Source organism: Salmo salar, chromosome ssa10, assembly GCF_905237065.1.
Source record: "Salmo salar chromosome ssa10, Ssal_v3.1, whole genome shotgun sequence".
Taxonomy (NCBI): domain Eukaryota; kingdom Metazoa; phylum Chordata; class Actinopteri; order Salmoniformes; family Salmonidae; genus Salmo; species Salmo salar.
In genome coordinates, this window is record NC_059451.1 from 48,185,199 (window position 1) to 48,198,940 (window position 13,742).

Sequence of the window (13,742 nt, forward strand, 5' to 3'; positions counted from 1 at the left end):
GTCAATCCTAGTAAATTAGGGTTCAAAGGTCAGGGTTGTACCATAAGCACTGCCATCTGGAAGCGAGCCCTGGGAGTCCGCATGGGAGCGGTGAAGGTCCAACGGTCGTCTTTGGGGTCGTAACACTCCACCGTCCTCAGGCACTCCTCTCGGTTATACCCTCCTGGAGACGGGAAATACACAGAGGACACCAGGTCAGTCTGGGCCTACAGAACCCTTAATATGAGCATACAGCTCAAACAGAGGACACCAGGTCAGTCCGGGCCTACAGAACCCTTAATGTGAGCATACAGCTCAAACAGAGGACACCAGGTCAGTCCGGGCCTACAGAACCCTTAATGTGAGCATACAGCTCAAACAGAGGACACCAGGTCAGTCCGGGCCTACAGAACCCTTAATGTGAGCATGCAGCTCAAACAGAGGACACCAGGTCAGTCCGGGCCTACAGAACCCTTAATGTGAGCATACAGCTCAAACAGAGGACACCAGGTCAGTCCGGGCCTACAGAACCCTTAATGTGAGCATACTGCTCAAACAGAGGACACCAGGTCAGTCCGGGCCTACAGAACCCTTAATGTGAGCATACAGCTCAAACAGAGGACACCAGGTCAGTCCGGGCCTACAGAACCCTTAATGTGAGCATGCAGCTCAAACAGAGGACACCAGGTCCGTCTAGAGCCATGTCGCTAATGTTAACTGTCCACAACATTTTTCTAAAATGGTTGTTTTTGTTGTTATCGAGCAAAATGTACACGTATTGCGAGTTTTTGATCATATCGCCCATCTGCAAAAAAATTATTTATCATAGATTTATTGTTATTTCAACAAAAGTGGTTCATTCATAGCAATATGGATTTCTGTCCATGTCGCCCAGCTCTACTTTATAACCTCCTAGAGAGGAAACACAGAGGACACCAGGTCAGTCCGGGCCTACTCAATCATCAGGTGTATTAATCATATACAGTGCATTCTGGAAATATTTTCCCACATTTTATTTTTACATTACAGCCTTATTCAAAAATGGATTAAAAATCTACACACAATACCCCATAATGACAAAGCAAAAACAGGTTTTTGAATTTTTTCGAAAGTATTCAGACCCTTTGATATGAGACTCGAAATTGAGCTCAGGTGCATCCCTTTTCCATTGAGTATCCTTGAGATCAAATCAAATTGTATGTCACATGCGCCAAATACAACAGATGTAGACCTTACAGTGAAATGCTTACTTACGAGCCCCTAACCAACAATGCAGTTAAAAAAAAATACGGATAAGATTAAGAAATAAAAGTAACAAGTAATTAAAGAGCAGCAGTAAAATAACAATAGCGAGACTATATACAGGGGGTACCGGTACCAGAGTCAATTTTCCGGGGGCACCGGTTAGTTGAAGTAATATGTACATGTAGGTGGAGTTATTAAAGTGACTATGCATAGATGATAATAACAGAGACTAGCAGCGGTGTAAGGGGGGCAGTGCAAATAGTCTGGGTAGCCATTTGATTAGGTGTTCAGGAGTCTTATGGCTTGGGGGTAGAAGCTGTTTAGAAGCCTCTTAGACCTAAACTTGGCACTCCGGTACCGCTTGCCATGCGGTAGTAGAGAGAACAGTCTATGACTGGGGTGGCTGGGGTCTTTGAAAATGTTCAGGGCCTTCCTCTGACACGGCCTGGTGTAGAGGTCCTGGATGGCAGGAAGCTTGGCTCCAGTGATGTACTGGGCGGTTCGCACTACCCTCTGTTGTGCCTTGGGGTCTGAGGCCGAGCAACCAGTCAGGATGCTCTCGATGGGGCAACTGTAGAACCTTTTGAGGATCTGAGGACCCATGCCAAATCTTTTCAGTCTCCTGAGGGGGAATAGGTTTTGTCGTGCCCTCTTCACGACTGTCTTGGTGTGCTTGGACCATGTTAGTTTGCTGGTGATGTGGACACCAAGGAACTTGAAGCTCTCAACCTGCTCCACTACAGTCCCGTCGATGAGAATGGGGGCATGCTCAGACCTCCATTTCCTGTAGTCCACAATCATCCCCCTTGTCTTGAGCATGAGCATACAGCTCAAACAGAAGACACCAGGTCAGTCTGGGCCTACAGAAGCCTTTATATGAGCCTACAGTGCAAACAGATGTTTATACAACTTGATTAGAGTCCACCTGTGGTAAATTCAATTTATTAAACATGATTTGGAAAGGCACACACCTGTCTATATAAAGGTCCCACAGTTGACAGTGCATGTCAGAGCAAAAACCAAGCGATGAGGTTGAAGGAATTGCCCGTAGAGCTCCAAAACAGGATTGTGTCGAGGCACAGATCTGGGGAAGGGTACCCAAAAAATTCAGCAGCATTGAAGGTCCCCAAGAACACAGTGGCCTCCATCATTCTTAAATGGAAGAAGTTTGGAACCACCAAGACTCTTCCTAGAGCTGTCAGCCCGGCCAAACTGAGCAATCGGGGGAGAAGGGCCTTGGTCAGCGAGGTGACCAAGAACCCGATGGTCACTCTGATAGAGCTCTAGAGTTCCTCTGTGGAGATGGGAGAAACTTACAGAAGGACAACCATCTCTGCAGCACTCCACCAATCAGGCCTTTATGGTAGAGTGGCCAGACGGAAGCCACTCCTCAGTAAAAGGCACATGACAGCCCGCTTGAGTTTGACAAAAGGCACCTAAAGTACTCAGACGATGAGAAACAAGATTCTATGGTCTGATGAAACCAAGATTGAACTCCTTGGCCTAAATGCCAAGCGTCACGTTTGCAGTAAACCTGGCACCATCCCTATGGTGAAGCATGGTGGTGGCAGCATCATGCTGTGGGACGTTTTTCAGCGGCAGGGACTGGGAGACTAGTCAGGATCGAGGGAAAGATGAACAGAGCAAAGTACAGCGAGATCCTTGATGAAAACCTGCTCCAGAGCGTTCAGGACCTCAGACTGGGGCGAAGGTTCACCTTCCAACAGGACAACGACCCTAAGCACACAGCCAAGACAACGCAGGAGTGGCTTTGGGACAAGTCTCTGAATGTCCTTGAGTGGCCCAGGCAGAGCCCGGACTTGAACCCGATCAAACATCTCTGGAGAGACCTGAGAATAGCTGTGCAGCAACGCTCCCCATCCAAACTGACAGAGCTTGAGAGGATCTGCAGAGAAGAATGGGAGAAACTCCCCAAATACAGGTGTGCCAAGCTTGTAGCGTCATACCCAAGAAGACTCTATGCTGTAATCGCTGCCAAAGGTGCTTCAACAAAGTACTGAGTAAAGGGCCTGAATACTAATGTAAAATGTTATATCCGTTTTTTTATTATTATTTTTTTATTATGAAAACATTTTATTGTTGCAAACATATCTAAAAATCAGTTTTTGCTTTGTCAATATGGGATATTGTGTGTAGATTGATGAGGGGGAAAAAACAATTTAAACAATTTTAGAATAAGGCTGCAATGTAACAAAATGTGGAAAAGGTCAAGGGGTCTGAATACTTTCCGAATGCACTGTAGATGACAGTTGTGAGTGACAGGACAGGGCTGATTTGGAGGATCTGAGACTTGAGACTGGGGACCGGTCAGTGCCAGTCTCCAGATAGAGGCTCAGTGGCTGGTTAACTAACAGCTATATCTTGCTGTGAAGAGATTGTATCTTAATGAGAATAACCTGTATAAATAAAAGGTTAAATAGACAATGGTTAAAATCTCCGTACCTGCAGCGATGAGCCTGCCGTGCAGGGTGGCAGTGCCCAGGCCAGAGCGGGCATAATGCATGGTGGTCAGCGGGTGTTCCTCCAGCTCCTCAGGCTGGGCCTCGAAGCTGAGGCTCTTCATCAGACAGGGTGTCGCAGAGGGAGAGCTCTGGGGAGAGCTACGGCCATGCAGAAAGATCACACACAACACCCCATCTAGCACGGCCAGACACAGGTAAGTGTTGTCTGCGGAGAGAGAGCGAGAAGGGAGAGAGGAGAGAGAGAGAAGAGGGGGCGGAGAGAGAGAGAAGGGGGAGGGAGATGGGAGAGAGAGCGAGAGGAGGGAGAGAGAGAGAGAGAAGAGGGGGAGAGAGAGAGAAGAGGGGGAGAGAGAGAGAGAAGGGGAGAGAGAGGGAGGGAGATGGGAGAGAGAGAGAGAGAGAGAGAGAGAGAGGGGGAGAGAGGGAGAGAAGGGGGGAGATGGGAGAGAGAGAGGGGGGAGAGAGAGAGAAGGGGGAGAGAGAGCGAGAGAAGGTGGAGAGAGAGAGAGAAGGGGAGAGAGAGAGAGAAGGTGGAGAGAGAGAGAGAAGGGGGAGAGAGAGAGAGAAGGGGAGAGAGAGAGAGGAGGGGGAGAGAGAGAGAGAGGAGGGGGAGAGAGAGAGAGGAGGGGGAAAGAGAGAGAGAGGAGGGGGAAAGAGAGAGAAGGGGGGAGATGGGAGAGAGAGAGAGAGAGAGAGAGAGAGAGAGGAGAGAGAGCCATGAGTGGAGAGGTGATGGTAATAACTGATGTAAAAAACAAAGTTCTTATCATAAGAAGTTATTATGCTATTCATACACATTATGTTATACACCTGTTAAGTTAATGTTTTAAGTATCCCTATATTTCTGTTATTAAGGTGCTATCACTCTGTTATTAGTACGCCTGCGCAGTAGTCTCACTGGAGATGGACTGGCCTGAGCATGATGGCGACTATGTGCTGTGGAAATACGGTGAAGTAAACGTTGTTAAACTGGAACCTAGTCGTTGTCATTCTGAGGTAACACACCCACTCCTCTGTAAGTCTTCAAACATCCGACACAAACACACACACACACACACACACACACACACACACACACACACACACACACACACACACACACACACACACACACACACACACACACACACACACACACACACACACACACACACACACTTACTGGTGGTCTTCTCGGAGGCGATATACTTCCACTCTCTCCTGCAGGGTGTGTTGGAGGAGGATCCGGAGGGCGAGGTGCTGCCGGAGGAGCTGGAGCTCAGCTGTCTCTGGGTGTTGCTGTTCTCACGAGGGGGCTTCTTCTGCAACAGCACAACCAACGCAGCTACAGTACAGAAACCCAGCCAGAGGGAAGAGCCACAACATCTCCTACAGGCTACAACACCAGTTGGCTGCAGAGCATTAGTCCTGAAATGGACTAATCCTGGCTTTGAACCTGCCTAGAACTACACCCAAACAGTCTTTTAGCGGTGCTGAGTAGTCCCCCAGAAACAGTTGAAACCAGTCTACAACCCATTTAAACCATCTAAACAAGCTGAAAGATGGCACAGACACAGGGTAGACTTGACCAACGAAGAAGCAGCTACATACTCAAAACACACAAAACATTTTGCGATCAGAACCCAATCTCCAAAAGACTAGACTCAATTGATCTGAGAACCAGTCTAGTGTGCAACAGGAGCTACGCAAGCAGGTGTAGTGTTCCTAGGTTTCCCACACTAACCGGCTGTGCCCTTGTTGCCAGGCTACATAAGGTGGATAGAGGCCAGCTTGGGACAAGTGACACAGAGTTAGCCCAGGATAGGGGCGGGTTGTGTACCTGCACAAACTGGATGTGGTCCTCTGCACCAACACCAAACACCCCATGTTCCTCAATGATGAGAGCGCCATCGAGCAGCTTGTGGTCGGCTGAATAGTACAGCGTTTGCACCTGCAAGACACACAGCGACACAACACCCATGTGGCAGGCTGTCTCCATGGCAACACACAGCAAAGCAGCACCCGGGCAACACGGGAGGGAGGGGAGGAGGACGGTGTGGGAGGGGGGTTGGTTGGGTGAGGAAGGTTCAGGTTGGTCTGTCGTCACCGGTAGGAGGAACGCAGGTGGTTACAGTAAATGCAGGGACATACACAACATCTGCAGGTGCTGGTCCTGTGCACCCCCTTCCCTTCATAACATCTAGAAAAGGAGGAGGGGGGAGTTGATAAAGATGAAGCATCTGGAAACGTCTTCAGTCCTCATGACCTCAATGCTTGGAAAACCCACTCATGGTTGGCTGAGGAAGTTGGTCAGTATAATTGCATGGAAAAAGGGAACTGCATCTTTCTGATGTAAATCCATGAGTTATGCTTATGTGGAAGGCAAAGCTTTTACATACATTATTGTCTCTTACAAATAGTTAATAAATAAAACATGAAAATAGAGACGTTTTCAAACAAAATGACAGTGGGCATTGAGATAGTGTAGAATAGAATATGCTTGAGCAGAGAACCATTTCAAAAGCTTCTTTATGGTTATGGTTAAAATGGCCGTCATTCTGCCCTTGCCTACTTAAAGGACATCTCTTGGTTCTAAAAACTGGTTAATATTAAACGCCTCATAGAATAGTGAATTATGACGGGTGTTTCCGAGTATGTGGGGGGGTAATCATGGTTATGTGCAGATGGTCTTTTCAGTGATTATGGGCTTCTGTGAGTGGGTATGGGTTTCTGTGAGTGGATATGGGTTTCTGTGAGTGGATGTGGGTTTCTGTGAGTAGATGTGGGTTTCTGTGAGTAGATGTGAGTTTCTGTGAGTGGATGTGGGTTTCTGTGAGTGGATATGGGTTTCTCTGAGTGGATATGGGTTTCTGTGAGTGGATGTGGGTTTCTGTGAGTAGATGTGGGTTTCTGTGAGTGGATGTGGGTTTCTGTGAGTGGATATGGGTTTCTGTGAGTGGATATGGGTTTCTGTGAGTGGATGTGGGTTTCTGTGAGTGGATATGGGTTTCTCTGAGTGGATATGGGTTTCTGTGAGTGGATATGGGTTTCTCTGAGTGGATGTGGGTTTCTGTGAGTAGATGTGGGTTTCTGTGAGTGGATGTTGGTTTCTGTGAGTGGATATGGGTTTCTGTGAGTGGATATGGGTTTCTGTGAGTGGATATGGGTTTCTGTGAGTGGATGTGGGTTTCGGTGAGTAGATGTGGGTTTCTGTGAGTAGATGTGGGTTTCTGTGAGTGGATGTGGATTTCTGTGAGTAGATGTGGGTTTCTGTGAGTAGATGTGGGTTTCTGTGAGTAGATGTGGGTTTCTGTGAGTGCTCTCCACTGGATGTCAGTGGAATGTAAGTCAATTAGGTTGTATGCATACTTTACAAAATGTAAATATGTGTAAGCTAAGTAGGCCTGTGTGTGTGTGTGTGTGTGTGTGTGTGTGTGTGTGTGTGTGTGTGTGTGTGTAGACAGATGGGAGCACAGTGTTGCTTTGGCTGTAGAAAGAGAAAGAGGGGGGCTCCTCCTATCCTCCCTCTGTTCTCTCTGTTTCTCCCTGACTCATTACCCTGGTGGCTCAGTCTTGGCTCTTCAGTCTGCTCTCCTGCTGCTGTTAATAAACCTGGAGGAGAGACAAATCAACGGGGAGGAACATTCGTTAGTACTGGAGCGCTCGCTGACACACATACACACACACCTGGTCAGAAAGAGAAGGGTATCAGTGGGACAGAACAGAGTGAGGGACCTGCTCACATCTTTCAATGCAAAAGAGAATAGAGCAAAATCAAGACACTGTAGGTGCATCCAACTGATGACTAAAACAGAACAGCAACACAGGTCTGTCTCTTCTCACCTCTAGTTTGCTGTATGGCCAGGTACACTGTACTGCAGAACTAAACATTAGGAAAGAAAACGAGAAAAAAAGGAAAGAACAAAAAGAACCACCAAACAGTCCTAACACAGCGTGCCATGACGTCGGGTTTGGATCAGTGCCTTAAGGCGCCCGCATGCTTCCCAGCCCAAACAGTTCCAAACAGTTTGTGCATATATTATGACAACATTTTGTTCGCGTTGGACTTCGGGGAAAAACCTTGGGCTGTTCGGGCACACCATTTTGTCTCTCTCTCTCTCGGCACACCGAAGTCGGTAGCTGAAGTCTATGTCCCCTCGTTGGCGATTGGTCAATAGTAGGGATTCTTCAATAAAGTGTCTATTGTCATTTAATGAGAGATGACCCATCCTCATGCACATTCTTTCACTTGAGAAATACTGCACCAAACATCCTAGTCAGGTGCAAAATTGCAAGACAAAGATCTCCTCGACAAAAATGTCAAAATTAATGACAGATTTCTTGAGTCGTCATAGATGAATTCAGACTATTTTGATGAAGTGTACACTGGCTACAGGGTCTCAAAATGGACAAACAGTACTATTGACGCTTTTTTTCGTTTTTCAAGTGAAGGTCTAATAAGGGAGTATGCGAGCACAATCGTTCGGTTCGCCTAGCCGTGCTCAGCGCCAGCCGTGCTCAGCGCCAGCCGTGCTCAGCGCCAGCCGTGCTCAGCGCCAGCCGACCTGAAGCATGCGGATGCCTTTAACGACTTGCTAAAGGAAAGCGAGAGAGGGAGGGAAGGGTTATGGGGTGGATTAGTGCAAGCTAAACTCCAGCTACAGTACTGACCTCCTCCATCAGTCTATCCAGTTGACCTCCGTTCTCCCACAGACTGCGCTGGACCCAGTTGAGCACCTTGTTGTAGAGCTTGCCGTTGCTGGGCAGGCTCAGGCTGTCTTCCAGCATTACTTCTAACTGTAGACAGGCACACAGACACAAGAGGAGACCAGTCAAAAATAGGTTAGAAAAAGCCATCTAGGATCAACCATGGCTAGGGTGTGCTTCATTCATACCACAAATCACATGACACTGAATCAATATTGAACCATCATAGTCTAGCTGTTACATAAAAAGGTTGTGTTTCACCTCAAGCTAGAGACCAATCAAAACCAGTAACTGGGAATTCCAGTACATTCTGCAGCACCGAAGGTAATACACTACCCAGGGCTGTGACAGGCATGGCATTTTGAAAGACTGTTATTGGCCAGACAAATGACAGCAGTCATCACAATAACTGTTTTTGTTGTTTAAGACGCACATTTTCTCCTCTCCTGCGCTCCTGGCTGCATGGGCGCCATAGAAATAGAATAGATAGAATGGGAATCCCCATTCAGGTCAATGATGGCATAATGGGTGGACTGGCGGCCATTGCGAGTGTACCCATAGGAGCAAAGCAGGAAGTAAAAGCAAGAAGTGTACCCATCAATCTGTGCTGTGATTTGGTGATTCAACTCAACTGACATTACAAAAATAACATCATTTGAATGAACATTCTACATTACCATGAAAATTATGGCATCACAATATCAGGCAGCCATTGCGAGTGTACCCATGAGTTTACCAGTCAAATTGGCAGGGTTGCTGCTGCAGGGAGGTGTTGCCTAGGGAACCGGAGACTCGTTTGCTACAACACCTTGCTCGTTACGGTCATTTTATTTTCATGGCTATCTTCATCCATAACAGCTGGTTACACGGTCATTGTGCCAGCCCTAATAATAATGCAACTAACTGTAAACCCACATTATCCGAGGCTCCATCACAGATAATCTAAATGAACGCATTTTGAGCCAGGATCAAATACTGTTTCTGTGTAAAAGCAAAAATGGGAACTAACGATTTAGATACAAACGTCCACCAAGACATGAAATAATTGTACATATTGGGTGAGATTCAGAGGAGGAACAGCTAACCATTTCTACTAAGATTATTTATCCACGTTTGTCCTCCAACAGTTAATAGAGCTGATGACTCTTAGGCAAGATAAAGACCAGTATAACTACTGCAGCAAGGCTGCTCAATAGAGCTGGGACGATAAACCGAAAATGACCAACACCGACACTGAGGGTTGGACATTAACACCCGCCACCCACCAAATGTGAGTAGATTTTGTCATGGTGGGTAAGAAGGTCTATTTCTCCAGCCACGTTGGCAGGTGGTCACACAGAGCATTTGGGAACAGGTTTTTTTAAATCCAAAGGCCACATGTAGAAGTTAGTGGAATTGATAAGAAAGGGTACTAAAGTCTGACTTGTCCTCGTGTTTTAGGCCAATTATATAGTTTTGTTCACAGCCTAACTTTAGGTTGTTTTCAATGTTAGATTGAGTTTGCCGCAACGGTCTGCTGCTAGGAAGACATCAGTCAGATTTTTTTCATCACAGACGAGTACCCAAGTTACCACGGTAACGGCTAGTCCCTTAAAGCGGCCGCTGAACATTTGTCTCAACTAATGATTGTGCTTGACTGAGCATGGATCACTCCTAAAAACGTTTATTTCTTATAATTAAAACCATCAAATATTCTGTTCTCCTTGATGTATTTGTGTGCTTCTACATTTCTGCTTAGGAGCACATCATGTACTCCTTGTAAAACATGTCAGTGCAGAGCTCTGAACTATATTAATAACATTAGCTGTATCAGTCAGCCTTTTGTGGCCGGGCAGGAACTTTGTTGATTCTTCATGTTCATTTGTAGAACTCTATCTGTTTTTACTATTGATCTAAATGATTTATTTTAACACGCATTGGTTAAAAGATGCAGGTCACAAAAATGTACCCCATTACTTCTTACTAGTAATACATAGAAATTTATAAAAATGTATTCTTACTAGTAATACATAGTCATTTATTTCATTACTTCTTACTAGTAATACATAGTAATTTATTTCATTACTTCTCACTAGTAATACATAGTCATTTATTTCAGTACTTCTTACTAGTAATACATACAGTAATTTAGAAAAACAGAAAGTATTATCATCTGTTGTTTTTATGGTCTCAAAAAACATTTTGGTGGTAAAAAATCTGAGTGGCTGGTAGATTATTTTGTTTTTATTATCTACCTGCCACCGTGGCTGGTGGACCAAAAAGTTAATTTCCCACCCTGCCGACATTACCTTCCTCTTACCGAAGCATTTTGTGTACGTCGGTAATTTTGCTACACAACGTTCCTGTAGATCGTTCTAAAACCATTATTTGGTCGACAGTAATAGCCAATGCATAATGATGATTCCTGCTGTGAAAGTATCTGCCTGTCTCCGTTTCCCTGTCTGCTGCTGTGTGAGCGATCCACTCTCACTCCCTCTCCCCACTGTGCACACGGAAGAGGGAGAGATGCATTCTGATTGAGGGAAAAATTGTTTAACAGCTTTCTGTGAGTATATCATTTATTTCTCACCTCTTAATATTGAGTTCATAGCACCACCTTACATCCGGAGTAGGCTGTAGTATAGTTTTTATTAGAATATGGTTTTGATTAGAGGTCGACCGATTAATCGGAATGGACGATTAATTAGGGCTGATTTCAAATTTTCATAACAATCGGTAATCGGCATTTTTGGACGTCGATTATGGCCGATTACATTGCACTCCACGAGGAGAATGCGTGGCAGGCTGACCACCTGTTACGCGAGTGCAGCAAGGAGCCAAGGTAAGGTGCTAGCTAGCATTAAACTTATCTTATAAAAAACTATCTTAACATAATCACTAGTTAACTACACATGGTTGATGATATTCCTAGGTTATCTAGCTTGTCCTGCGTTGCATATAATCAACGCGGTGCCTGTTAATTTATTATCGAATCACATCCTACTTCACCAAACGGGTGTTGATTTAACATGCGCATTCGCGAAAAAAGCACTGTTGTTGCACCAATGTGTACCTAACCATAAACATCAATGCCTTTCTTAAAATCAATACACAAGTATATATTTTTAAACCTGCATATTTAGTGAGTATTGCCTGCTAACATGAATTTATTTTAAGTAGGGAAATTGTGTCACTTCTCTTGTGTTCTATGCAAGCAGAGTCAGGGTATATGCAGCAGTTTGGGCTGCCTGCCTCGTTGCGAACTGTGTGAAGACCATTTCTTCCTAACAAAGACCGTAATTAATTTGTCAGAATTGTACATAATTATGACATAACATTGAAGGTTTGGCAATGTAACAGGAATATTTAGACTTAGGGATGCCACCCGTTAGATAAAATACGGAACGGTTCCGTATTTCACTGAAAGAATAAACGTTTTGTTTTCGAAATGATAGTTTCCGTATTTTACCATATTAATGACCTGAGGCTCGTATTTCTGTGTGCTTATTATATTATAATTAAGTCTATGATTTGATATTTGATCGAGCAGTCAGACTGAGCGATGGTAGGCAACAGCAGGCTCGTAAGCATTCATTCAAACAGCACTTTCCTGCGTTTGCCAGCAGCTCTTCGCTGTGCTTCAAGCCTATCAACTCCCGAGATTAGGCTGGCAATACTATAGTGCCCATAAGAACATCCAATAGTCAAAAGTATATGAAATACAAATGGTATAGAGAGAAATAGTTCTATAATTCCTATAATAACTACAACCTAAAACTTCTAACCTGGGAATATTGAAGACTCATGTTAAAAGGAACCACCAGCTTTCATATGTTCTCATGTTCTGAGCAAGGAACTTAAACGTTAGCTTTTTTACATGGCACATATTGCACTTTTACTTTCTTCTCCAACACTTTGGTTTTGCATTATTTAAACCAAATTGAACATGTTTCATTATTTATTTGAGACTAAATTGATTTTATTTATATATTATATTCAGTTAAAATAAAATTGTTCATTCAGTATTGCTGTAATTGTCATTATTACAAATATATATATATAAAAAAATCGGCCGATTAATTGGTATCGGCTTTTTTTTGGTCCTCCAATAATCGGTATCGGCGTTGAAAGATCATTATCGGTCGACCTCTAGTTTTGATCCGTCATCGGAGCAGACTATGATTAGCATCGGAGCAGACTGTGTGATTAGCATGGGAGCAGACTGTGTGATTAGCATGGGAGCAGACTGTGTGATTAGCATCGGAGCAGACTGTGTGATTAGCATGGGAGCAGCCTGTGTGATTAGCATGGGAGCAGACTGTGTGATTAGCATGGGAGCAGACTGTGTGATTAGAATCGGAGCAGACTGTGTGATTAGCATGGGAGCAGACTGTGTGATTAGCATGGGAGCAGACTGTGTGATTAGCATGGGAGCAGACTGTGTGATTAGCATGGGAGCAGACTGTGTGATTAGCATGGGAGCAGACTGTGTGATTAGCATGGGAGCAGACTGTGTGATTAGCATGGGAGCAGACTGTGTGATTAGCATGGGAGCAGACTGTGTGATTAGCATCGGAGCAGACTGTGTGATTTGCATCGGAGCTGACTGTGATTAGCAGTGAATAGGCCTACATCAAGTAGCCTAAGTGTAGCGCTGGAAAGGTTTCTTCTTGACATTAGCCAAAATGTACTGAGAGATATGCAAAAAGATGTTGTAAAATACTGTGACGAGCCCCCCCAAAAAATCGCCCAGCTCAACTGCTCAACCCAGCATCATAATATACACTGCTCAAAAAAATAAAGGGAACACTTAAACAACACAATGTAACTCCAAGTCAATCACACTTCTGTGAAATCAAACTGTCCACTTAGGAAGCAACACTGATTGACAATACATTTCACATGCTGTTGTGCAAATGGAATAGACAACAGGTGGAAATTATAGGCAATTAGCAAGACACCCCCAATAAAGGAGTGGTTCTGCAGGTGGGGACCACAGACCACTTCTCAGTTCCTATGCTTCCTGGCTGATGTTTTGGTCACTGTTGAATGCTGGCGGTGCTTTCACTCTAGTGGTAGCATGAGACGGAGTCTACAACCCCCACAAGTGGCTCAGGTAGTGCAGCTCATCCAGGATGGCACATCAATGCGAGCTGTGGCAAGAAGGTTTGCTGTGTCTGTCAGCGTAGTGTCCAGAGCATGGAGGCGCTACCAGGAGACAGGCCAGTACATCAGGAGACGTGGAGGAGGCCGTAGGCGGGCAACAACCCAGCAGCAGGACCGCTACCTCCGCCTTTGTGCAAGGAGGAGCAGGAGAAGCACTGCCAGAGCCCTGCAAAATGACCTCCAGCAGGCCACAAATGTGCATGT

At 45.1% G+C, this 13,742-nt stretch overlaps 1 protein-coding gene across 3 annotated transcripts in view; it reads right to left on the reverse strand.

Moving 5' to 3' along the window:
• Positions 1-13,742, reverse strand: part of ivns1abpa (influenza virus NS1A binding protein a) — a 53,664-nt gene that overhangs the window by 2,272 nt on the left and 37,650 nt on the right. For all 3 annotated transcript variants that reach the window (XM_014123525.2, XM_014123524.2, NM_001165379.1), the window contains 5 exon segments: positions 8,358-8,483; positions 5,527-5,637; positions 4,870-5,008; positions 3,688-3,912; positions 42-163 (listed from right to left, as the gene is read on the reverse strand). In XM_014123525.2, the coding sequence (XP_013979000.1) occupies positions 42-163; positions 3,688-3,912; positions 4,870-5,008; positions 5,527-5,637; positions 8,358-8,483 (723 nt within the window).